Source organism: Mustela nigripes, chromosome 4 (genome assembly GCF_022355385.1).
Source record: "Mustela nigripes isolate SB6536 chromosome 4, MUSNIG.SB6536, whole genome shotgun sequence".
NCBI classification, from domain to species: domain Eukaryota; kingdom Metazoa; phylum Chordata; class Mammalia; order Carnivora; family Mustelidae; genus Mustela; species Mustela nigripes.
Window position 1 is genome coordinate 169,754,984 of NC_081560.1, and position 23,120 is coordinate 169,778,103.

Genomic DNA, 23,120 nt, shown 5'->3' on the forward strand with positions numbered 1-23,120 from the left:
AAATGAGTCTTGTGTGAGTTTGAGATTTTATTCTGGAATATGCGCACACAGTGATTTTTAAAGCATGACCCGAGTTTACATCCTAATTGCTACAAAACAGGACACACTCTTAGTAAATGCAAACATTTCTGCTCTCAAAAAAACTATCCTGTGTTATCCTAGAAAATTCACCCCCAGTTTTTTTTAAAAGAGCATTTATTATACACGAAGACTTAAAAGAAGTAATTATGTACAATTTATCCATTCTGGGGAGGTCTGTATGCATTTATTTTACTTCTTGATGGTGGAATCCATCATCTCCTTTCCCTTCCCCTGACTGTACTGTGTGTTTTTTCACAGAATAGACACTTTATGAATACTTGCTGAACTGCAAATATAGATCCACTAAAATAATCAATTATACAGTTGGAAGGAACTGTAGGCACAACCTAAATGATGCATTGGCTGATCCTTGTTCCCTGCTTATGGACATCAGCTAACCTACTCCCCAGGCAGACACCCGTATGTACTGGGCAGACGTATGGGATTCTGGGCCTTGAAACAGTGAACCTCAACAAAGGGCAAAGAACCATATTTTGGTAGTAACAGCATAAAGGTAGGTTTGACAGAAAAGGTAAAACTCTGTTCTGTTCACTTGTTTGAAGTAGAGAATCCAGCCCTATTTTCTTATCCTTCTGAACAATTTCTGAAAAGCAATTGAAATTGAAATTGAAAACAATTTCAGGGAAAACCACACTCCTATTATTTTTATCTTAATTTATTTTTAATATTCTAATCAATTTAATATTTTACTTAATATGCTATTTAAGTCTAATTAGATGCTTTTTAACAATCTTTTTTTTTTCCTTCTATAAAAATGTGTCAAGTTTCACTCAGCCTACTGAGTAGCCAAAATGACACCTTCGATTGATCCTTTTATCAATTAAGCAGGGCCTGATGGCTTTGTTTTGAAGCAGAGTCCTTGGCAGACCCCCGTTGGATAATGGAACTGAGCTGCCCTGCAGATGAACTTTGCTTAACCACAGGAACTTGGGACGACTTTCGGTGACCCGCGGTCCAGCACCTGGGATCCTGTGCAAACTCAGCATCTCAAATGCTTTCACTTGGCAAACCATGCAAAAAAACAAGGTTGTGATACACTTATGGTGAAAACAACTTTCTCCTCTATAGTAGGCTCTATATTTCTCTTTTTCCTGGGCTCTGGGAATCTTCTGGAATGCTCCAGGTTTACAGGAATAGATTTCTAACACAGACTGTGCAGAACACTTTCCCTGTGTGATCTCTAAAGTGTTGCAATGTATAGACTTGTATTCTACCTTATAATTTACTTGGTAAGTAAATTTATGGGAATCTGGCAGGATTTTTGGTAGAGGTCATTCAGCAAGGTTTTTGCTAATGAAACAGACACACACCCAGGAATATGTTTGTGTGTGTGTGCATGTATGTGTGTGTGAAATGTACACATTTACATACATATGCATATATATGTGTATATATCTATATTTATATTTGCAGAGGAATATTTTAACTCAAATGGGAAAGACTTCTCAGAAGTAATTTATGAACTTCACTGCTTTGCAGAGTCCATCATGTGGGCAAGAGGGAAATATGTATTCGCAAGAGAAAGACTTCTCTCTTTAAACCAGTTGATGTGATATTTACTTCTTATTCCTGAGGATGCTTTTTCCTCAAGTGAGAGGTACAAATAACTAAACCAGAAGAAAGCCTTCATCAGAACAACATATTTCTAATTTATAATCTCTGGGAGAATTCTTTGTGAAAATAATTAACTTCCAGGATTTGTTTTGGTTTATAACATTGCTTCATTGGATTTATCGGTATCATGTACAAAACTAAGCAGGCTATGCCAACATAATCTAGTATGTTTCATGTATTTAACTTGCATGAAAGGACACGCAGTAAAGAACACGTATCTATGGGGAAGAAATCACGCACAGAAACAAAATTAAATGAAACGTACATTGCATACAAGAATAATCTCAATTAGGACCGTGTAATTCTCTACTCAAATAAATGAGTACAAAATTGTTGACAGACTTTTACAATTTTAAATGTTTTTCAAGCTATTTGAAGAATTGTTTATTTTGTATTTTCCATCAGATCACGAGTTGTTATATATTATACATAAAATATACCCAGGTATATACACCATATACATAATATATCTGCACTGAACACTTTTTATTGGCAAAGCTGCCTATGTCTCAGTATTTTTCTAACAGAGAATGTCTTAGGTGTTAGTGCTGGTGTCTCCATGGGAAGGACCATGGAGCTTACAGGACCCATTTAAGTTTACCCAATATTTAAGTTAATATTTGAAGAGCTGACACCAGACTTCAGTTTTGTTTGATTCCTAATGCTGGGGCATTTTGTTAAAAACATTTTCCTTGAACCAGCTGACAAAAGGAGAGAGCAAGAGAGATGTGGGAAGAGGGCTGGCTAAGCAGGTTTCAGAAATTAAAGAGAAAAAAAAAAAAAAAAAACACCACCACTGCAGCATTTCATTAATTATGCTGCCATCTCTTATTCGTCTTTGAGGAGCACTCATCACCCCAGTCCCAGGACAGCTGCCCAGTACGAGCTGCGCCAACAGGCACTTGCCAGCCCTCTCCACTGGACTGCCGTATTCTGCTCAGGAATCAATATAGTCTATACTGTTGGGAGAGACTTTGGCTGTGAAAGGGTGGCATAAACTGGAATCTGGAGAACAGGTGACTGTAGCTTACATGGGGAGAACAGAACCTTACATGATAGAGACTAAGAGGGAGAACGTGTGACTCCGGGGACACCAAACTTGTTGAAGCCGGTTCAATATATTTATTTTTCTTTCTCCGGCCAGGGAAAGTGTGTTGTTTAGCAAACTGCACGTACCCTTTGTGCTGTTAGCCCTCTCCTGCTGCTCTCCTACGTAGTCCATTTTCTATTCTCTTTCTAAACAATCACAACCAAAGAAACAACATATTAGCCTTGGTATCTGCCCACTGGTGGACTCTGCTTGGGACTCCAGGGCAGCCCACACTTCCCTTGAAGCACCAGTTAAAAAGACAGTGGGGATGCAATAAAAGCACTTGGAAAGTTACCATCGGCACGGAGTAGTGGGAGGGAGCTGCTACAGGGAAAACACCTAATGCTGGGGCATTCACAAAATATAAAATGTAAGTACGGACATCAGAACAGGCTAGGTTAGGCTGGGGTAACAGGGTTAAAGGCTCAGAGGGTTCCAACAATGAAGGTCTATTTCTGCGTCACACTTCACACCCACCACAGGAGGATGGTGGTGCCGTGTTCATTAAGATCCCACAGGGATACAGGCTGGAGGAGCTGTGCCCTCCAATGTTTCTGTCCACAGCACCACAGGAGGGAAAAGGAGCCCTCCAGGGTCTATAACCAGCATTTGAATACTTCCCCTTGCAAGGAAACAAATCACTTCCGCTCCCAACTCATTGGCCACAATTAGTCACATGGTTCTTCCCACAGAAGAGGCACACGGGTAACCGCCTACCATGTATCCAGCAGGAAATGAACTGGAAATAGTCCACAGCAGTGATGGCTGCCAACAAGGAGCAAATTTAATGCTGAATCAATGTTTAATGTAACCAATAGGAGAAAACACTCTCAGGTTATAAGAATGAAACACGTTAAATATTGAAACATGAAAACCGGTAAGTTTAAGAACAGAGCAATAGGTAAATTTACAAAACATACAAGCCAAACAAGTGGTACAAGGTGATACCATAGATGCAAAATGGTCTTTGGCAGACTTTCCAATGATAAAGTTGCACAAAGCCAGAATGCTAACATTTATCTCTGAAGCTGGCGCGAGGTATGCAAACCCTACTGAACGTAAATAGCATTCTGGTGCCATGTTCAGAGATAGTTGCCTGTAATGACCTTGGAGCTAACCCACCTCGTCACTCCTGATCCTATTATATTATTAAGGTCCTTTGAAACAGCAACTGAAGAATCTTCCTTTCGGATTCAACAAAGGAGGAACTTTTCCAATTCATACAACGTAATTTTTGGATAAAATCACGAGGTTGGCAAGGGAACCAAACACTCATTCTTCCTAACACTAGCTTACCCAATTCCTTTCATTGTTAGCAGCAGAGAACCATCTCGATTAAAGTGCCTGAGAAGTTTCCTGGGTGATATATACTGAAGAAACACCTGGGTTGTACATATCTCCTTCCCGGTATTCCCCATCACCAGCTCTAAATTTGTTTCCCTTGGCCATATTCCTTCCAGTCCAACTTTTACCTGATTACCTTCCATTTATAGTTTCCTATTTTAATGGTCTTCCTTGGGAACTCCAGGGTATTTCTATAATCGAACTCCCCATGTTAAAAAATCTGCACAGGGTAGATTATGTGGGTAATAGTCCGAGATGATCGATTACAGTTCATAATGAATCTTTAAATGCTACCATTTAAACGAATTCCTTAAAATGCAGCTGAGGCACCTTTCCTTTCTCTGGATTTTGGATTTTCCACTGATCAAAGGTATATGGTAACAGAAACAGCCAAGGAGGAAATTCAGTGTTGGTGGTTGACATTTTTTCCACAATCTTCTTGTTTCTTTTTAAATGTTTCATGCCCTTTAAGGATCCTGCAAGACGACATGTAGGCTCCCTATCTCTCCAGCGCAGTGTCACAAACAATCTCGATAGAACATGATGGTCTTCCCTCCCTCCGGGACAGCCAGATACAAATCTGTTCCCCTCTGCGGATTCAGAGAGGAGCGAGGGAGTGCAGGCGGGGGCGGGGGGGGGGGCGTTGCTCCATACCTGAGCTGCTGGGGCAGCAGGATGTGCTCTCCCTGATGAGGCCAGCTAAGGGCAAGCGAGCCTTTTCTCGCTCCCCAGGGATCTGTAGTAAAGACTGGTGGAACCCTCCAAGACAGGGGTCACTTGATTAACCCTGCCCACGTTAGCCGGATAACAGGGTCAAGTACTTCTCACTGTGAGGAATTTTCAATTTATTTCACAGACAAGATAGCTTGATCTGAGCCAGCATGGCTGCTCCCCTAGGAAGGCTAAGGGAGGAGAGCCAAGAGCCCTTTGCCGGGACCTTCCTCTTGCAGGTTTCCCTGGGCCCATCTGGCCGGGGTCCCACTTCTTCCCCCACTGGGGGTTTTGTGTAGTATGCTTACAAGAAAGGAGCCAGAGCATCAAGACAGGGATAAGGTCAGCCCCTCCCAAATTCCAGCTGGGATTTGGAGTACAGACCTTGGGGAGGGCCTGGGATGGGGGGCACGTTGGCAGGAAGGATCTCTTCCTCTGTTTAGTTGTGCCCTGCATTCCTTTAAAGTTTCTGTGGAATTTACTACAAAGGGAATCAGCTGCTTTTGTCAGCCTGGTGTTAATTCTCTCTCCCTGTTTTTTCTGTGGGGAATCCTGTCCTTCTCCACTCTCTGTCCACTTGATTCTGGAGAAGATTCCTGAATCCATGATCCAGGAAGCCCATCAAACATCTGAGTGGTTGGAGCCAGCACTTTGTCCCCCTGACCACAGGGACGAGGTAAGAGATGCTCACTTCTCCCAGGCCGGGCCAGCGAGAACTGTCCACGGGAGTTCTTTTGTTGCTCTTGGGAGAGAGAGGCACTGATTTGCAGATGTGGCGACAGGCCAGCTAAACAGAAGCAGGGGCCACCTGTGGCCATCTTTGCCTTCCTGCCCACTGGCTTCATTCTCAAGCAGACTCCCCATGGAGAAACAAAGAGAAGAGATGGAGAAAGGGGGAGCGAGGGGAGTATTTGGTGGCATTTTTGAGTGGCTCTGAATTCAGTGAAGGAACCCATGCTTGAACTGTATCCTTGGACCTCTCCATAAAATAAGCTCCTAGCTTCACTGCTTTTGTTTAAACTGGTTTGAACCGGCTCCCTCTCAACTGCATCAGAAGTTAAAAGAAGAAAAGAAAAAAAAAGACACAAAAACTCAAAACAAAACATTTCTCATTCACTTCCTGGTGCAACAGCCTTGGTCGTTTGGGACCCATGGAAGCAAAGCAGCTTCCAATCCACGTCTGTGGTGGCGGGGCGGGGGTGGTGCACAGAGTCGGGGGCCACAGGCTTGAGCTCCTTGCAGAAACCCAAGTAGCATCTCGTTCTCTTGAAGAGCTGTGTCACCTCGGGCAAGTCACTTCTCCGTGCTGGGGCCTGAATGCCCTCTCTTGGAAGGGACTGCATCAGAGAGAAAGGTCAAAGAACCCTCGGAGGTTGAAAACCACAGGTTTCCGATGGCAGTCCACTTCTCAGCATCTCAACACCTGGCTCAGTTTTATATGTAGATTTTGTTACCTCACATTTTAAAGCGGTAAGAATATCCGCTCCGACAAAGACACTCATTCTTCTACGCCTGGTGTGGCACTTGTTTGGTTAGAGTCCCAGGTAAGGCTCGTGCTCCTGCAACTTCCTTCAACAGACATATGATGCTAGCTAGCCTGGTAGCTCACTCTCCATGCTGCAAATGCACACGAAAACTCAGACGGGGCTCCCCCACTCCTGTGTGGTCCATCGTGTGCATTCCTCCCATTTCTTCCTGTCCTTGTTGTCTTCTCCATTTTGTATAACCTCATGCGGTCATGATCCTCTTACTCTCGCCAGCCTCTTGCTTCCAATATGTGCCCTTCACCGTACCAAATAGTCTCTTTCACAAGCTTAAACTCCCATATTGCATTTCCATATATCCTCTTCCTATTTTGAGATGGTTACAAATGTATCCAGAATGTATTTATCACTTACAGACCATTTACTAGGAGTCAAGTATGTTGCATGTCATGTCTTGAATGTTCTCTCAAACACCTTGTGAAATGGGCATTATAGATTGTGTCACTTTGGCTCATTTACATGATCCTACTAGTCCTAAATTACTTTGTCTATAAATAATAGATACAATGGATATCAGAGCTAAAACTAAAAGCTTGTTTTTTGTTTTTTAATTTCTCCACTTCTCTGGATTTTTTTTTTTTAAGATTTTATTTATTTGCGGGGCGTGGGGAGGGCGGGGGGCTGAGCCAGGGGAGGGGCAAAGGGACAGGGAGAAGCAGGTGCCCTGCTCCAAGATCATGATCTGAGCTGAAACCAGACCCTTAACTGAGTGAGCCCCCAGGTGTCCCACTCCCCTGTGCTCTCTCTAATAAAAAGACTGGTCTCCCTAAGCACTTAGCACTTAGCCAAGTGCTAAGTCACACAGCCTTCAGACCTCTGACTCAGTGACACCAGGCAGCCTGAGAGGGTCAGTCCACCATTCTCAGCGTGTCTTTGGAGGCGGGTGGTCAGATGAGAGAGAGAATGAAGGGGAACAGGAGCTCCAGAGAAGAGTCCAAACAAGATACATTCCTACACAAGCAAAAGAAACTTTACAGAAGATACCCCTCTTCTTCCTAGATTTCTCAAGAAAACATCTTTTAGAAAACAAAACAAAACAAAAACCAAACCAAAACAAAAAAACCACAAAAAAAAACAAAAAAAAACAAAAAAAAACAAAAAAACAATTGTAAGTGTGAGAAACAGAGATGCCCAGAGGATGAGATGCCTCGGAAATCAGCTGGCTCTAAGTCTGGACTCTCTTCCATACCTGAAAGGGTTATAACCCGAGTTTCATGGAAGCTCGACACGATTTCCAGGAGGAGGAACGACTGCATGTGCTCATACCTCAGGCCCTTAGGTACCCATCTACCTCCCCCGCAGGTGCGCAGCGGGGCGGGGATAAGAAGCAATCCATTTCGTTCTCCCACAAAGTTGCAGGTGCAGATAATAATTTGTGGAAAATAGCGGGAAGCCGAGTGCCAGGGCTGAGTGGGGTCAGATGCAAATCCGACCGGACGACCTGCCGCGGGCTCTTCCACAGCAGTTCGCGAGGAGATGGAGTTCACTAGGGCTCTCCAGGACAGCTTTGTCCTACGTTACTTGCGCATGGAGAAAATTACCGAGGTGAGCCTTCTGCCAAGTGAGAAAGTGCCGTTGAAAGGAGGGTGTGTGCTAGGAGGTGAGCCAGGCTGTAATTTGGGGTTGTTGTTAATAAGCCTGTCATAGGAGGTTCTCAAGCCATCTTCAAAGACGAGAGATCGTGCGACTAGATTATGGGCTTATTCTAAACAAATTGAAAAACTCCACATACTGGAGCGGAGAAAGCCGATATTTATTCAGAGTCTGAGAAGAGAATCCTATTTTTTAATCTTCCTGCCAGAAAGCTCTGAGAAACCAAATTCATGTAGTTTCTAGCAGGGTAACCAGACCAAGACTGATGATTTTAACTGAACAGATGATGAAGAAGGGGAAGGGAAGGAGAATGAGAAGAGGGAGAAGAGAACGTAGAAGAACAAGGTAATAATCAACCTCACTACACAGATTAAAGACTCCTTTGAAGTTCAAAGGCAGGGGGAAGAGATTGAAGGGGGCAGGACACACACACACACACACACACACACAGTCAGCTTCTCCAAAAGGCAGTGGACCTGAAGAAAAGACAGACCCCACACAGCCAGCAGAGGTGGTCTGGAACCAAGATTACCTCATTTATTATAAACACAGAGCAGGTCCTCTTAGCCTGGTGGAGGTACAGAGGGGTCAGGGGATGTATAAAAGTCATACCTTTTAAAAACAGTATCATGCATCACATGTTGTTTGACTCTAATGACACTTTTGTGATCCAAGTCAGAAAAGGAATAAATGGGTTTGATTTCCAAGTATTATTCAGCCACTTGCTTTCTTCCCCACTGACTATCTTGGCCCGTTTTTCCACCGATGTGTCAAACTCCCTGTCAGTGCTCTAATCTACAGCATGGAGACACCTTCTGAGGAGGTGAGCCACCACCTCCAATAACCACGCTTGCACAGGCCTGACTGTGAGGCTGTAGTGCCAATCAGTGGATTCTGGGAGCGAACAGAGGACCACAAACGGTCAGTGCCCTCATTCTCAAGCCTGATCCCCCAGAGCGCCGTGCTGGGGGGTCAGGTACCAGCGGGGGTGTGGCTCAGGCTCCTATGGACGCTGAATGTCACCTGCGGGACTCACCTGCTCCAGGTCCTCAGCCGACTGCTTGTTTTCTCCAGTCAGATCCTGATAGGGCAAGACAAAGAGCTCTGCCGCGGTGGGCAAGCCGGGGAGCACCGCCACCAGGATGTGCTGGGCTGGGATGCCTGTGGCCTGAGAGGGAAAGAGACAGAAGCTCACATAAGTTCCACAGAAGAGGCGGGGAGGATGCACAGAGTGGTCCACGGGTAGCAGGGGAGCAGGGTGGGGAAGGCAAGCAGGCAGGCAGGACGTGAGCCTCCTGCAAAGGAACATGGGCGTGGGGCAAGGCGGCTGGAGCCTGTGATGGTGGCACTCCCAGGTGGTGCATTCTGGTACCCGGGGGCTGAGAGAGCGCTCTCTCCCTGAGGGAAGTGGGTCCTGCTTCACTTTCTGCCAAACAGATGGCAGAGGCAAGGAAGGTCAACAGTGGCTCAAGGTCATCTAGGTAGCGCGTGGGGACGCAGAGCTTGCAGCTTGGCTCTGACGGTGCAGCCCTCCCTCAGCAGTGCTCTGCTGCCTCCCGTCGCCTGATACTTAGCCCACAGCAGCCCCCGTCACAGCTAACGTGCTGTTCTACGGCCCTCCCTGATTTAAACTCAGAGATTATGTCTGAATCGTCCTCATCAGGTCCAAGAATGCTGTTCGAATGGCGTCTGATTAAAGATCTCACTGTGAAATGTGAACGGAAAAACCCCATTTGATGAGGTAAAGGTAACTGCTTTTATTCCCTACTCTGTTACCCAGGGAAAAGGAAGGAAACAGCAAATAAACTGGCCCCGGGTTGGACTTCTGGGAGGGTTTATTCGCGTCTGCTGGACAGTTTGGTACCTCAGGGCTTAAGGAAGTAGCCAAGGGCACTGCTCATCTCAAACACAGGGTGGGAGGCTAGGAACCGGGGCCGGGTCCGTGGCCTCCTGAGATGCGGTGAACAAGGAGCCTTTGCTAGTGGAAGGGATCAACCCCTCCGCCCCAGCACACCCTGACCTGAGAGATGCTGAGCCAAATGGTCTATTCTGTATCAAGCTGATGATGCTACGCAGCAGCCTGGAAATACTGATGCGCAGTAATTTCTAGGCTTCTGGACAGCTGGTGGAAAGGTAGAAGCCCAGGGGATGTGATCCCTTGACTACAAATGCGAAGAGAGAGCAGCCTGCAAGACTGGTCACTGCTGAGCTAATGCCTGGTTGGCAAGTCCCCCGAGGGCATTGGGCAGCTCCATGGACCTCTAGAACGCTACAGGTGGAAGGAAAGGGGCTGTGGGCTCACGGAGGGGTGGACGTCATCTCTCTTGGACAGCAGAGGAGAGAAACCAGTAGTTACACCAGGGACCAACAGCTCCGAGGGCAAAGGGAGCGATTCGGGCGGCACCTGCGGGTTAGTCGATGCGCCCCCTGGTGGCCATGATGTTTGGCCACACGGAGGTCACGCATGCTGAGTCACGAGGACAAAGGCCAGGTGGCATTTAGGCGCAGCCTTTCTCCACCCCACTGTTCCACGCATCCCTGCTTCTCCATGTGAGAAAGCAAAGGACGGCCGCAGAACGGAGAGGTTAGGAAACCAGGAGGGCAGACTGACTCCAGAGTTTGACTCTTAACTGTGGCCGCGACCGGAACTCCCTGAAGTCTCCATGTTCAGTTTCCTCATCTGTAAAATGGGAATGATTACAGCAGCTACATCGTAAGCTACTTCTTTGTGATTAAATGTGCTAAAAAATGCAAAGCACGGAGCAGAGTTTGGGGACTACCATCAGTGTGACATTACTGTCAACAGAGACCGTGGCAGGATATGGAGAAGGCCAGTCCTTTGCCGACAGGCTGGAGGTGAGATCTGTTTTCGGAGCAGGCTTTACCTGAATGCCTTTATCCCACCAGCACTTTGTGTCACAAGGCATCCAGTGCTGCGTCCAGGGAACAATGTATGAAACACCCTGCGCTGATTTTCCTGTTAGGCTAAGAAGATGCCCTGGAGAGAGAGCTCACTTCTGATTTTCTGGGCTTGCACCATAAATCTGAGCCGCTCCACGAGCATTTATTCCACTCCTGGCCTCACTCATGAAAGTGTCTGCTTGCAGGGGGCGACGTGCTTACTCAGACAGGGATAAAACTCACCGCCTCGCCGTTCTTCCAGAAACCACGGGGGGCCGGGTTTCATAGCATGAGCCCAGACCCTGGACTCAGAACCTTCACTTCACGTTGCTGCCTTCATCACTTACCAGCTGTGAGGCCTAAACAAGTTATTTAACCTCTCTGAACCTCAGCGGCTTTGCCCACAGGAGGAGGACAATAAAGCTGTCCTCTTGGGGCTGTGGCGGGGGAGACATGCCTTTGAAAGAACAGGGGCAGAGAGAGAGGACTGACCGCCACGGCTGACCCTCACTAACGGTATTCTCGCCGTGGCCCTTCAGTATGGGACCCCGGGGCTGACTGTGCACTTGCTAGTGAGCTGAGCATGAACCCTGCCATAGGAAGAGGATGGTCACAAATTCCCATGTGTTTCTGCTCTAAGCAGAAGTTTCACAAGGCACAAGGACCGTGTGTTTGTCCCCGCTTTCATCCCCCCGCCAGGAGCACCTCGGCTGTGTCTGCCCATGCCGGGATCAGCGACGCAGACGGCAGTGCCCCTGCCCGACCTCCCAGGGGCTCTGCTCTGGCTCTTTCCTGGCAGTTCTTGGCCCATGGGCGCCCCCACAGTGCAGCGCGGGGAGGACAGAGAGGGAATGGGCCCCGGAAGAGGAGGAACCCTCTGCACTCACTTCCACCAGGGATTTTTTGATGACTCGGCTGATGTCCCTCCTCCACTCGGGGATATCCGGGTTGTAGTCATCCAGGTTCGGAGAGAAGGACAGGCGAAGGGATCGGAATTCCTCTGGGGATGCAACAGTCGGGTGATGACTCAGAGGCCACTAGTTTTCTCAAAAGCATGTTAGATATTTTATGCAAAGCCTTAACAAAGGGCCCTTTTCTTCCACAGTCACCAAACAGAGCCTTCTAGAAGGCAAATCTCCTAGTCCATTTGGAATCTGCTGTCTCCCCCAGCCCTCATTTACTAAGCCAGAGCCCCAGGTCTGGCCCATGCCTCACTCTGTGGCCTCTGCCGGCTGGTCCCGGTGCTACACTGAGCACTTGAGGTCACTAGAGCCCCGGAGTGCCTGGGTGCACCTCAGCCGTGTGACCCTGGGCCTCTGCGCTCTGTCCCTCCCACAGGACACACACCCTTTCTCTCGGCCACGCACGCAATGTTCAAGCTGTTGTTCGAGCACTTACCGATGGCATACTTGCCTCCACCACGGTTCAGTGTACTTTTTCACGGCCCTACTGTGTCTGGCACATACTCCCATTATTATTAGGATTGTATGATTATTATAACCATGATTCTACAGCTAAAATTATTCCTATAGTCATTCCGTTGCTATGTTGTGTTTGTATGGAAGTTTTACTTCACGGAATTTTAAACTCCTTAACTCCAAGAATTTGTTCATTGTCTCTGTATCCCTGAGTTCATCTCAGTGCTTCCAAGAGTAGAACAAGATTGCAAAAGTAAGGGTGTTGGGAGGAGAAGATGGGGAGGCTGAGGAGGGAGCACACTGCAGCCCGCAGAAGCATCCGTGACACTTGTGGGAGAGAGGGAAGAAGGCTTGGTGGCTGCCTTGCAGTGTGAGGAAGGTCCAACAGGACTGTCAGGGAGTCCTTGAGCCACGTCAGCAAAGGAGGAGTCCCCTGCATGCCAGGAATGAGTCTGCTTTAATATGTCTGTCACACTTGGTCAGTAACTGCGGTCAGCACCTGGGAGGCATGGCGTTGGCCCAAGGTAGTGATGGGTTTTGGAGCCCAGCAATGGGGAACTCAGCCCAGGACAAGTCAGGTCATGTCACCACCCTAAAACCTGCTAGTGCCTTTTAGGAAAAAAAAAAAAAAAAATCAACTTCTTAACCACGGCCTTCATCATCCCACCTAAGCCAGGGCAGACTTTTTCTGCTGCCTATCTCCATGTTCCTCTGTGCTCCAGGACCTCTCCGTGCTGCCGTGCTCCTTCTCACACGAGCACACTTCCACTCCCCCAGATACAGCATGGTTGGCTCCTTCTCATCATCCGTCAGTCTCTCCCAGGAGAAACTCTGCCACTAGCAACCTGAGTTACCCTCCCTTCTGCTACCTCAGACACCTTTCATCATATGACCCTATCTGTCATCTTTGTACTTCTTGCCACTTAAATTATTGTATTTTTACTGCCTGTCTCCCACACAGAGACATAAGGTCAGCAAGGACAAAAAGACCATGTTCCTCGTCCTGTGGGATGGTACCAAGCACATGGTAGGTTTTTGATTATTAGCTAGTCTTTTAATCAATTTGTTAAATAAATAATTACATAACACTGGAGGCTGTCTTGTAATTTATGCATTGACTTATTCAACAAACATTTCTTTCTTGTTTAAAGCATGTCCTCATGTTTCAGTAGGGGCTCCGTGACACGGGTAATGCTGATTATACATTCAGAAAACATAAAAGCCCACTTGCACATTTCCTAACAATGCTAAAGACTTATCAGACACAGGCTTTGAAGACTCTTAAATTATAAGGAGTGTATTACGGCAGTTAGCCTATTTCAAAGACGTATTTTTCGCAGCGTGACTGTTTTATGAGACACTGGTCACCTGTATGAACATCACCACTTCAGTTCTGATGAAGAATAATGAAATGCATCTTAATTAGTAGCATGTAAATGGGAGTCTCAAGGAATCAGTCACTGAATCCTAACTTTTCACTTTAAAGATGTAAATTGATGTCATTTTCACTCTCCCCAAACCTCTTACCAAACTGGAAACATCATGTGTAAGGGAAGCTGTTTATCTTAATAAAAAGACATCAATAGAAAAATAACGTGACTCTCTCTGTAATAACTTAACAAGCTCAGTAGCAGGACACCGGAGTGTTAGACTTAAGTTTACTCAACAAGCAGGGGATGCATGTGGGAGTACTAAACAAGGTGAATACCAGTAATAAAGACACACACACACACACACACACACACGGTTGCGCCTTTGAACAATGTATGGTTTAGGACGCCATGCCTCACCCTGGTAGTTGAAAATCCACAATTATTCCTAAAAGCTTTACTATTAATAGCAAACTGTTGACCAGGAGATTTACTGACAACATAGTTAATTAACACATATTTTCTATGTCATGTTTCATACACAGTACGCTCAACAATAAAGTAAACCAGAGAAAGGAAAAATTAAGAAAATAATAAGGAAGGTAAAATACATTTTTAGTACTGGACTGTACCTCCTACCCAAAAATCCATATAGGAGAGAACCCTTGCAGTTGAAACCTGTATCAAGGGCCACCTGTGTGTGTGTAGTGTGTGTGTGTGTGTGTGTGTGTGTGTGTGTTTACAGCTGCTGAGGCAGATGAATTCTACACATTTACATTTTTTTTTTTTTTTATTTAAAAGCAAACCTGTGCCCTGAAGCAAATTAAGGGAAACAATGCAGACTAGATGAACCAGATTTTCTTTCCTGCAGTCCTTTTGGTGGCTTGGGGTGGACAGTTTTTCCCCTGTTAATTTCCCAAATATAATCCTTCGTTCAGTCTGTCTGTAAGGCCCTTAATGTTCCCCTCAGCTTAAGTAAGTTTTAGACAACTTTCTTTTTTTTTCTTTTAAAGATTTTATTTATTTATTTGACAGAGAGAAATCACAAGCAGGCAGAGAGGCAGGCAGAGAGAGAGAGAGGAGGAAGCAGACTCCCTGCTGAGCAGAGAGCCCGATGCGGGACTCGATCCCAGGACCCTGAGATCATGACCTGAGCCGAAGGCAGCGGCTTAACCCACTGAGCCACCCAGGCGCCCCTAGACAACTTTCTTCCTGACTGCAGGCCTCTGACATCCCTTTGCTTCCAGCATTTACTTTACAAAACCTGAAATTATAAAACTCTTCTCTGTTCTTCTGAGATACACATCTTTTCCAAACCAGGAATGCCTTTCTCAGGAACCTGGAGTCATCTCTTTGAAATGTAACCATCATGAAAGATAGAAAAAGACCATGGAGATTCCCCAAAAATTAAAAATGGAACTACCATATCATCCAGAAACTCCACTTCTGCATATTTGTAAGAAGGAAACAAAAATACTAACTTCGAGGGAGATCTGCATCTCCACGTTCACTGCTACATTATTTACAATAGCCAAGATATGGAAATGACCTAAGTGTCCACAGACAGAAGAATGGATAAAGAAAGTACAGTATAGACATACAATGGAATATTACTCAGCCATAAAAAGAAAGAAAGCCTGCCATTGGTGAGAGGGCAATGGGTCACCGGTCAGTGCCTGCCAGTGACACCCATGACCTCCAGGAAGAAGAGAGAGAACAGAGAGCCCATGTGGAACAGCCACGAGAGCTGGTTAGTGGGGTAACTTCAGAGCATGGACCCTGCAGTCTAGACGGGCTGGGTTAGAGGCCCAGCTCCGACACAGACGAGCTGGGGCAGGTTACCTGCCCTGCTGAAGGAATGAATGAGAGGAGTAACACACTCACCCCTACGCCAGGGTTGTTATGAAGATTTAGTGCATGCCCAGAGTATAGAAAGGAGATGCAGAAGGAAAGAGAAGCAAAAGTTCTCCATTGTGGCCACCAAGCTCCTCACCGACAGGACCTTGTTAGGAAAACCACAGCCCTGGTTTGCTTTCACTTACTCTTTGGGCTTCTCAAGCCTCCTGCAGGAGGTTGGGGAGGGTGATGGGCAGGAGAGGGGAGGAAGGAGGACACATTATGAAGCTAATTCCTGGGCAGGCACGGAAGAGTGTCCTCAGACTTGGTCAAAGTTCCTTGTAAATTATTTTTTAAATTTGAAGGTCACGTTGGTCAGATGAGAAATGAAAAACAAAACCCGCATCAGAACCAATTAATTCTGGGACTGGGGCAATTGATATTATTGGACCACTAGCTAGTTTCTCTCTGACTCTCCCTCTGTCTCAGTCTTGGTCTTCTCCGCTCTCTCTGCACAGCACTTACCTGTCCTGTCTTCTTTTAAATTCCTGTCTTTTTTAAACTTTAATTTTCCATGATGCAGAGGTACCACTTTAATATTAAGAGCACACTTCCCATTTTCATCATCCACTAATAACACTCTGCATACCTGACCATCTTTCCGTGCAGATAAAAATTACCAAAATGAGATCAGTTTGCGGAAACTGTTTGTAACCCCCCATTTGCGGTCAGGGATCCTACTTTTCCACTTCAGTAAATTTTCATTCCATGCAGTACTGACTACATTCAACTTCCCAACTGATTAGAAGATTGTATTGATGTTTGTTCAAATTAATATTCAGTCCAGGACAATATGTGACATCTGCTTATTGTCGCCCTTCAAGCAGACTTCTTGTGGTTGCTGTTGTTTGTTTGTTTGTTTTGATAATACATATTTGAGGAAGAGATTCTCGGAATATTTAGATATTGGTAGATTGTTCTTAATCATCAAGACTCTTCAAGTTGAACTTTTAAAAAAGCCTCAATATTGGGGCGCCTGGGTGGCTCAGTGGGTTAAAGCCTCGGCCTTCGGCTCAGGTCATGATCCCAGGGTCCTGGGATCGAGCCCCACATTGGGCTCTCTGCTCCCCAGGGAGACTGTTTCCTCCCCTCTCTCTCTCTCTGCCTGCCTCTCTGCCTACTTGTGATTTCTCTCTGTCAAATAAATAAAATTAAAAAAAAAAAAAGCCTCAATATTAACTATTTCCTTTTCTAATGGGTTTTCATTATTCAAACACCACCAAGATACCAGATGGGATGAATTAGCTGTACATGTTATGAAACTCATCCTACCACACTTCAGGTGAGTGAGGGTAGAAAAGCCACTTTCAAAACACAAACCAGTAAACGCTCCTGGGGTCTTGGGGCCATAACTATGCTGGGGAACCACATCTTCCCCAGAGGATGAGAGCAGAGCTGACTCAGTTCTTTCTCCACCACTGCCCTCTGCAGTCTGGGTAGAGGCCTGGGGGCCTCTGATAGCCTGTAAGCACACTACCTCACTTGAGCCTGGGGAAGCCAAGCAAGGTGAGCCAGGAAAGGGGCAGGCACACAGGCACTCACCGTACACCGCGATGGTCTTCGTGTCCTGCAGGATGGCATTCCCAGCTGAGACCTGCACTGTGATGGTGTTCATCCCTTCAGAAGTAAACTTGAATGATATGCTCCCCTCCAAGGTGATCAGAGGCTGAAACCGGAGAGGGCACAGAGTGAGGGGACAGCTGCTCAGTCACCGATGAGACCAGCCACGAGCTCTGAGCCACCAACAAGCCACTTAAGTCAGCAGAGGCTCTTCCCGGTGAGCCCCCATGCAAATGGCTCCAGCCGCTTCCCCATCATCTCAAGTCCGGGCTGGAAAGGAGCTATGAGAGCCATGACCCCAAGGAGCTCTGCCCATTCCCTGTGACGATGACCCTCTCTTTCGGCGTCATCCTGGTTCAGGGCTGGGGTCATCGACAGGCCTTGCTTCATGGTGGAACAGATCTCTATCTGCAGCCTACCCATAACTGGCAGGTCTCTTAAAACAAAGAAATACTCAAATCAGACCCAAATAGACAGCTCATGCTAATCCAGATGTAGGGGGCAGTCACTGAAAATCTCCAAGCTTGCTGTCGGTCATCTCTAGGGGGTACGATTCGTAGAACATTACAATGGAACACAGCAACATGGACACCCAAACTGTCCTCGTTAGACTACAAGTGGCCTTGTATGACTTGACTCCTCTGAGAGGGCCTATCAGCAGTTTCTGGAAGTAGCTATTATGGAAACAAGTACTAATTGGACAGTGGTTTGAGGACTGAAAAAAAATTACAAGTTGGAGTCGTGCCTGTGATATCATCGGACGCTGGGGTCCTAGAGGAAGAGATGATTAGCCTATTGACTTCCCTCCACTCATTCCCTACAAACATTTCTTTCCTGTCTTAATTAATTTAAAAATCTAAATTCATGTAACCAGCTCCCCATATAGCAGAGGGAAGGCTAACGCCCAGCATAAGAAACCCACTCAACATAATCCATTGAGAATTTGGTTTTCTGTTGTCAGGTTAAAAAAACATTAAAGAAAAAGAGACACAGAAGAAAGTTGTTTAGTACCTTCCCCTTCCAACACTACGTTTTATGCAAATAACTTGGATTTCTCCTCTGCCACTGTGGGTCCTGGGCCCGACTTAGGCCACGTTTACATGGATAGTTTCAGAAGAAATTTTTAAAAAGCTGCATTTCAGTGAAGTTAACTTAGCAGGAGACGTGAGAGTTTCCTTCCCCTGCCAGGCAAGTAGGAGGTCTAGGAGGGGGGGAGGTTTCCTCCCTGGGCCTGGGCAAAATTATGACTCCTGTTAAAGCCAACATTCAACTCTGGGGTAGAAAAAGATTTATATCGGGATAGGATGCACTCTCTTTGAAGAGCTAAGTCACCCAGCGCAAGAGAGCGGCCTTCCTGGAAGATGAGGCTTTCTTGTTCTGAGCAGATCATGCCACTGCCCTTTGGGGAGGCCTCTGCCTGGACCACCTTGACTGACATTTGGAGGCAAACTGTAATCTTTAAGAATGGATAAAGTTCAAAAGGGAGCTTTCAGCCTGGTATCAGGGGAAGGAGAATTCACGTGGGCGTGGGAAGGCCTTGGATCCGGCCTCCCCGTGAAGCAGATGAACGAGGAAGGAGGAAATCCCTTCGTGTGTGTCCTCCTGATTTTTCCATCTGAAAAACGAAGGCCTTAAAGTCAATGAAGTTTAAGGTCTCTGCTCGTTTTGAAGTTGCTGTTGACTTTTGATCACAGGGTGTGTTCTGGGAAAACAGAAAGGGTAAAGCTGAGAGAAAGGAGTGGCCATGTCTGAATCAAGCGAAGAGGCCATCTGGGGGCCAGGTTCTGGTAAGTATTTTTGCTTTTGACTGTCTGGTATCTATTTTTTTTCCCCCTTTTGGGGGACCATTTTCCCCCTTCTCTTGGTCCATGTGGTTCCAAGGAGGCTGACTTCAACACGTCTCCTTCTACCCTGAGCACTGGGAAGGCCTGGTCAATAGTACTCCATTCCGGGACTTCTGTTAGAACTTCTATGAAAGTCCGTTTGTTTTCTCTTCTAAGCTGTGAGAGTACAAAGCTCAGGCTGCTGCTAAGCCCTTTGCAAGGGGAAGGCCAGCTGGAGAAGGTTAACACAGAGGAAGGCAGAGGTGAAGGGCAGGGGTGATGTGGTGAGAGAGAGACAGAGCGACAGAGGGAACACGCTGATGACATTACTGGGGCACGATGAGCCTGCTGTCCCCGGAGCCAGGACTACTCCCAGACTCTTGGGTTACACAAGCCCTTTCCTTTTTTACCTTCAGCCAGTCTGAGGGGACCTACCTCCGTGTTGTTTCCGTACCACCACACGTAAGTGAGAGTGCCCACTTGGCTGGGCCACAGCACTGCCGTGGCGTTGACCTCTTTGTTCTTTGTGGTGACAAAAGGAAGAGACAGGTGTACGTGTTCCAGGGGACCTGAGGCACGAGAGAAAAGACGAGGATAGAGAAGGAAGAGCCTTCTGGGCTTCCCCTTCCCTGCTCTGAAGAGAATACATACTCATTCTAGAAGCCTCCAAAACATCACAGTCCTACTTCCTGAGGAGAAGGGGTTTTCCCTACTTAGGAGAAAAGATATTATGGGGACCCATTGTGTCTCAGTAGTTTCCATTTACTGATATTTCTGCCAGGCCTAAAACCTGAGTTATTTATGTGTAAAACCTTAAAAGCTTACAAGTAATTTATGAATTCTTTAAATAAAGAGGCATAGGGCGCCTGGGTGGCTCAGTGGGTTAAGCCGCTGCCTTCCGCTCAGGTCATGATGCCAGGGTCCTGGGATCGAGTCCCGCATCGGACTCTCTGCTCAGCAGGGAGCCTGCTTCCCTCTCTCTCTCTCTGCCTGCCTCTCTGTCTACTTGTAATCTCTGTCTGTCAAATAAACAAATAAAATCTTTAAATAAATAAATAAATAAATAAATAAATAAATAAATAAAGAGGCATAAACGAGGATTTCCAGAAAGATGCGAAGTCCTCCCAAGAAGTCGCATCTGCGGAGGGAAACCAGGAGGACGGAACTCTCACAGACTCCATGTGCGTGGCCATGGGGGCTGGGGGTGGGGTTTATGCACACACCCCCACACCATTCTAAATGTGACTGTTCTTGACTCTTTGCTGGGATTTTCAAGATCTGTATATGTGTAAATCTGTGTGCTTGTGTGTGAGAGCGTGTGGAAGTATCTCTCTTCACGAGTATACGTAACGCGCCCCCCACCCCCCAGTTCAAACTGCTCAGTGTTGAGTTCAGCGTGTCGACGCCCAAATGTGCATAGGCAAGGAGATAGCTCTGTGGGTCTCAGGATGTGCTCAGCTGAAAAAGGGGATGATTCTAGCTATGGAGGTCCATGAGGGAGAAGCCTTGGCCAGACGCATGAACCCACAAAGCTGTGAGTCCCTTCTTCAGAACGAATCGGTAGGGCCCCTCCTCCAACCCCTGGTCTTCCCTTTGAGCCACTTCTCCTAGGGAAAATACAGTTTTCTCTGAGGTGAATGTGGGAAAAGTCTGTCACCCCATCATTATTCCATGAGGTGGAGAAGAAACTGGCACCTTTCCACCTGGTTTAATCACCGCCTCTTCTGTCGGGTCTTTAAATGGCTTTCCTAGGATACGGACTTTGGCCTTTTTTCCCTCCAGATACTGTTCTGCTGAGAGTTCCCATCCACATGCTGACCTTCCACTATAAAGCACATGCTCAGAACTCAAAAACCACCTACCCGACTGGAAACTCAATTAGGAGCCCAGTGATCCTAAGAAATTCATTATCTTCTCCCCCATCCTCTATTCTTCATGTCTTGATGAATGGAAAACAATGTTTATCCAGGGGACCAGCCCAGAAGCAGAAAGTCAACCTGGATTCCTTATTCCTTGTCACCCATTCTATGTTGAAAACCACTGACTTGGTTTCATAAAATGTCTCTCGGCGAGAGCTCCCCGCCCCGCCCCCACTCCTTCCCTGGCTCTTACAGCTGGACTGTCACGAGCCGTACTTATCTTCCTGTACCTATCTTCCTGCCTCCAACCTGCCCCAAGCTAATCCGCCCTCCCCCTCTGTGTGTTTACTGCCTGTCCTCTGCAGTAATAACAAGTTGCACCAGGTACCAGGGTCCTCAGCACCCAGAATAAAACATATACTCCTGGGTCAGGGTAGAGCAAGTGCAAAGGTCTTGAGGGGGAGGTGGTTCTCTGTGTTTGCAGAATAGAAAGAAAGCCTGAGCAGCTTAGATCCCTGATCTAAGACGGATTCAGGACACATGGTATATTGTTTTGTAGGCTCTGAGGTATGCATATGTGTACTTACATGAGTTCATTCTTACATGTATACATATTATATATTCATACTACAGATGGCAATGACTATGCATCTTCTCATACTACAAGCTGTGATGAGAATGATGTTTCTAGAAAGCCAAGTTGATCATGCTACCTGTTTGAAATTAAAATTCCCATTACCTAATAATGATAGTTAACACATATTGATGTAAAATCAAACTTTTGGAGGGTAAGAGACTTTCATATGTATCTTTGAATTTAAAGACTAGCACAGTTCCTGAGATGTAGCTGGTAATCGAATGTTTGTTGGGTAGGTGAACAATTTCTTGTTTCTGATTTTGCCTATGCTTCTCTCTCTTTAAAGAATTAGAAGCTTAGTGACCTGCATACAGAATAGAATTGATTTTCTGGTTTATAAAGCATATGATAAGAAGTAGTTGTTCATAAGTCAGAATGGTTCAATGTGCTTTAAAAAAAAAAAAAAAAAGGCAGCATCTACTGAGCGATGACCATGTGTCACATATTCTGCTAATGACTCTTTTCATTCTCATTTCCTCCTCACAATAACCTCACGAAATAGGCATTACTGTCATTTCCAACTAAAGATAAACAAATAGAGGACAATGACTTTCCCAAGGTCACACCGTGAGGAAACATCGATTCCAGGATGTGAGCCAAAGCAGTTTGATTTTAAAGCCCATGCTCTGGCCGGGTGACAAATGTTCCAAAAGATCGCTCCCATCTTCACAAAATAGCTACTAAGAGTCAGTATCTACCCATCACTGAAATATAGCCCCGGCACTGGCAAGTGCACTTTACACAGGCTCTCATTTCTTACATGGCTCTGCTGTTCCCTATCACTAGGTTTGCTCCAGCAGGTGCTGCCCTGTGCTGCCCCAAGGCCTCAGGGTAGACACCTCTCTCAAGGCACCTGCTAACCTTCGAGTCTCAGTGGCAGTGATCAGGCTCCTGGAATGTTCTTCCTGACTCCCCTTATCGGTGATCTCCCTGATCAGGTAGAATACAAGGACTAAATAAGCTCTCTTAAGCATGTCGGTTCCATCCTAAGGGGCTCATTTTCTGTATCTCTCTCACATATGAATTTTGAATATATTTTTTTTTAAGTCAGAACATCAGAGGAAGGATGGCATCAGTGGGTCCTATTAACAGCAGAAATGGAACCTTCTCCCTGAAATGTGGTCGTTAATTCATTCAATAGTTTCAGAGGGCTGCCACACATCAGGCATTATTCTAGGTGCTGGGGACACCTGCTACTTGGCGGAGTTCATGTCTCACTGGGGAAGGGGGCACTAAACACATAAAGCTGGGGGAGCCGAGAGAGGACTGCTTTTGTCTCTCAGAAGAAATGACATGTGAGCAGTGACCTGCATAAAGGGAAGGAGTGCCCCCCACCCTCCTCGTGATGCTCCAGGGTGAGGGCGGGCAAGTGCAAAGACCCTGAGAGGGACGTTGGTTTGCCAAGTCTGAGGAACAGCAAGAACAGGGAGCCCGAGTGGCTGCAGGGGAGAGATGGAGGGAAAGAGGGGGAGCCGATGAGATCTAAGAAGGATTCAGAACGCACAGCGCATCGGCTTGTAGGCGCTGAAATACGCATGCGTGTGTTCGCACGCGTTCATTCTGGCAGGTGTACACATCACACGTTCATTCACTTGTGCGCAGTTTGCCTTTCATATTCCCACCTTGTCCTCTTGTATTCATTTACTTCTCATGCGTTT

At 46.4% G+C, this 23,120-nt stretch overlaps 1 protein-coding gene across 5 annotated transcripts in view; it reads right to left on the minus strand.

Moving 5' to 3' along the window:
• SORCS1 (sortilin related VPS10 domain containing receptor 1) overlaps positions 1-23,120 on the minus strand; it is a 503,535-nt gene that overhangs the window by 21,488 nt on the left and 458,927 nt on the right. For all 5 annotated transcript variants that reach the window (XM_059398525.1, XM_059398524.1, XM_059398527.1 and 2 more), the window contains exons 20-23: positions 19,402-19,535; positions 17,126-17,249; positions 11,787-11,899; positions 9,035-9,166 (exon numbers count right to left, since the gene is read on the minus strand). In XM_059398525.1, coding sequence (XP_059254508.1) covers positions 9,035-9,166; positions 11,787-11,899; positions 17,126-17,249; positions 19,402-19,535 — 503 coding nt within the window. The remainder of the gene's footprint in view (positions 1-9,034; positions 9,167-11,786; positions 11,900-17,125; positions 17,250-19,401; positions 19,536-23,120) is intronic.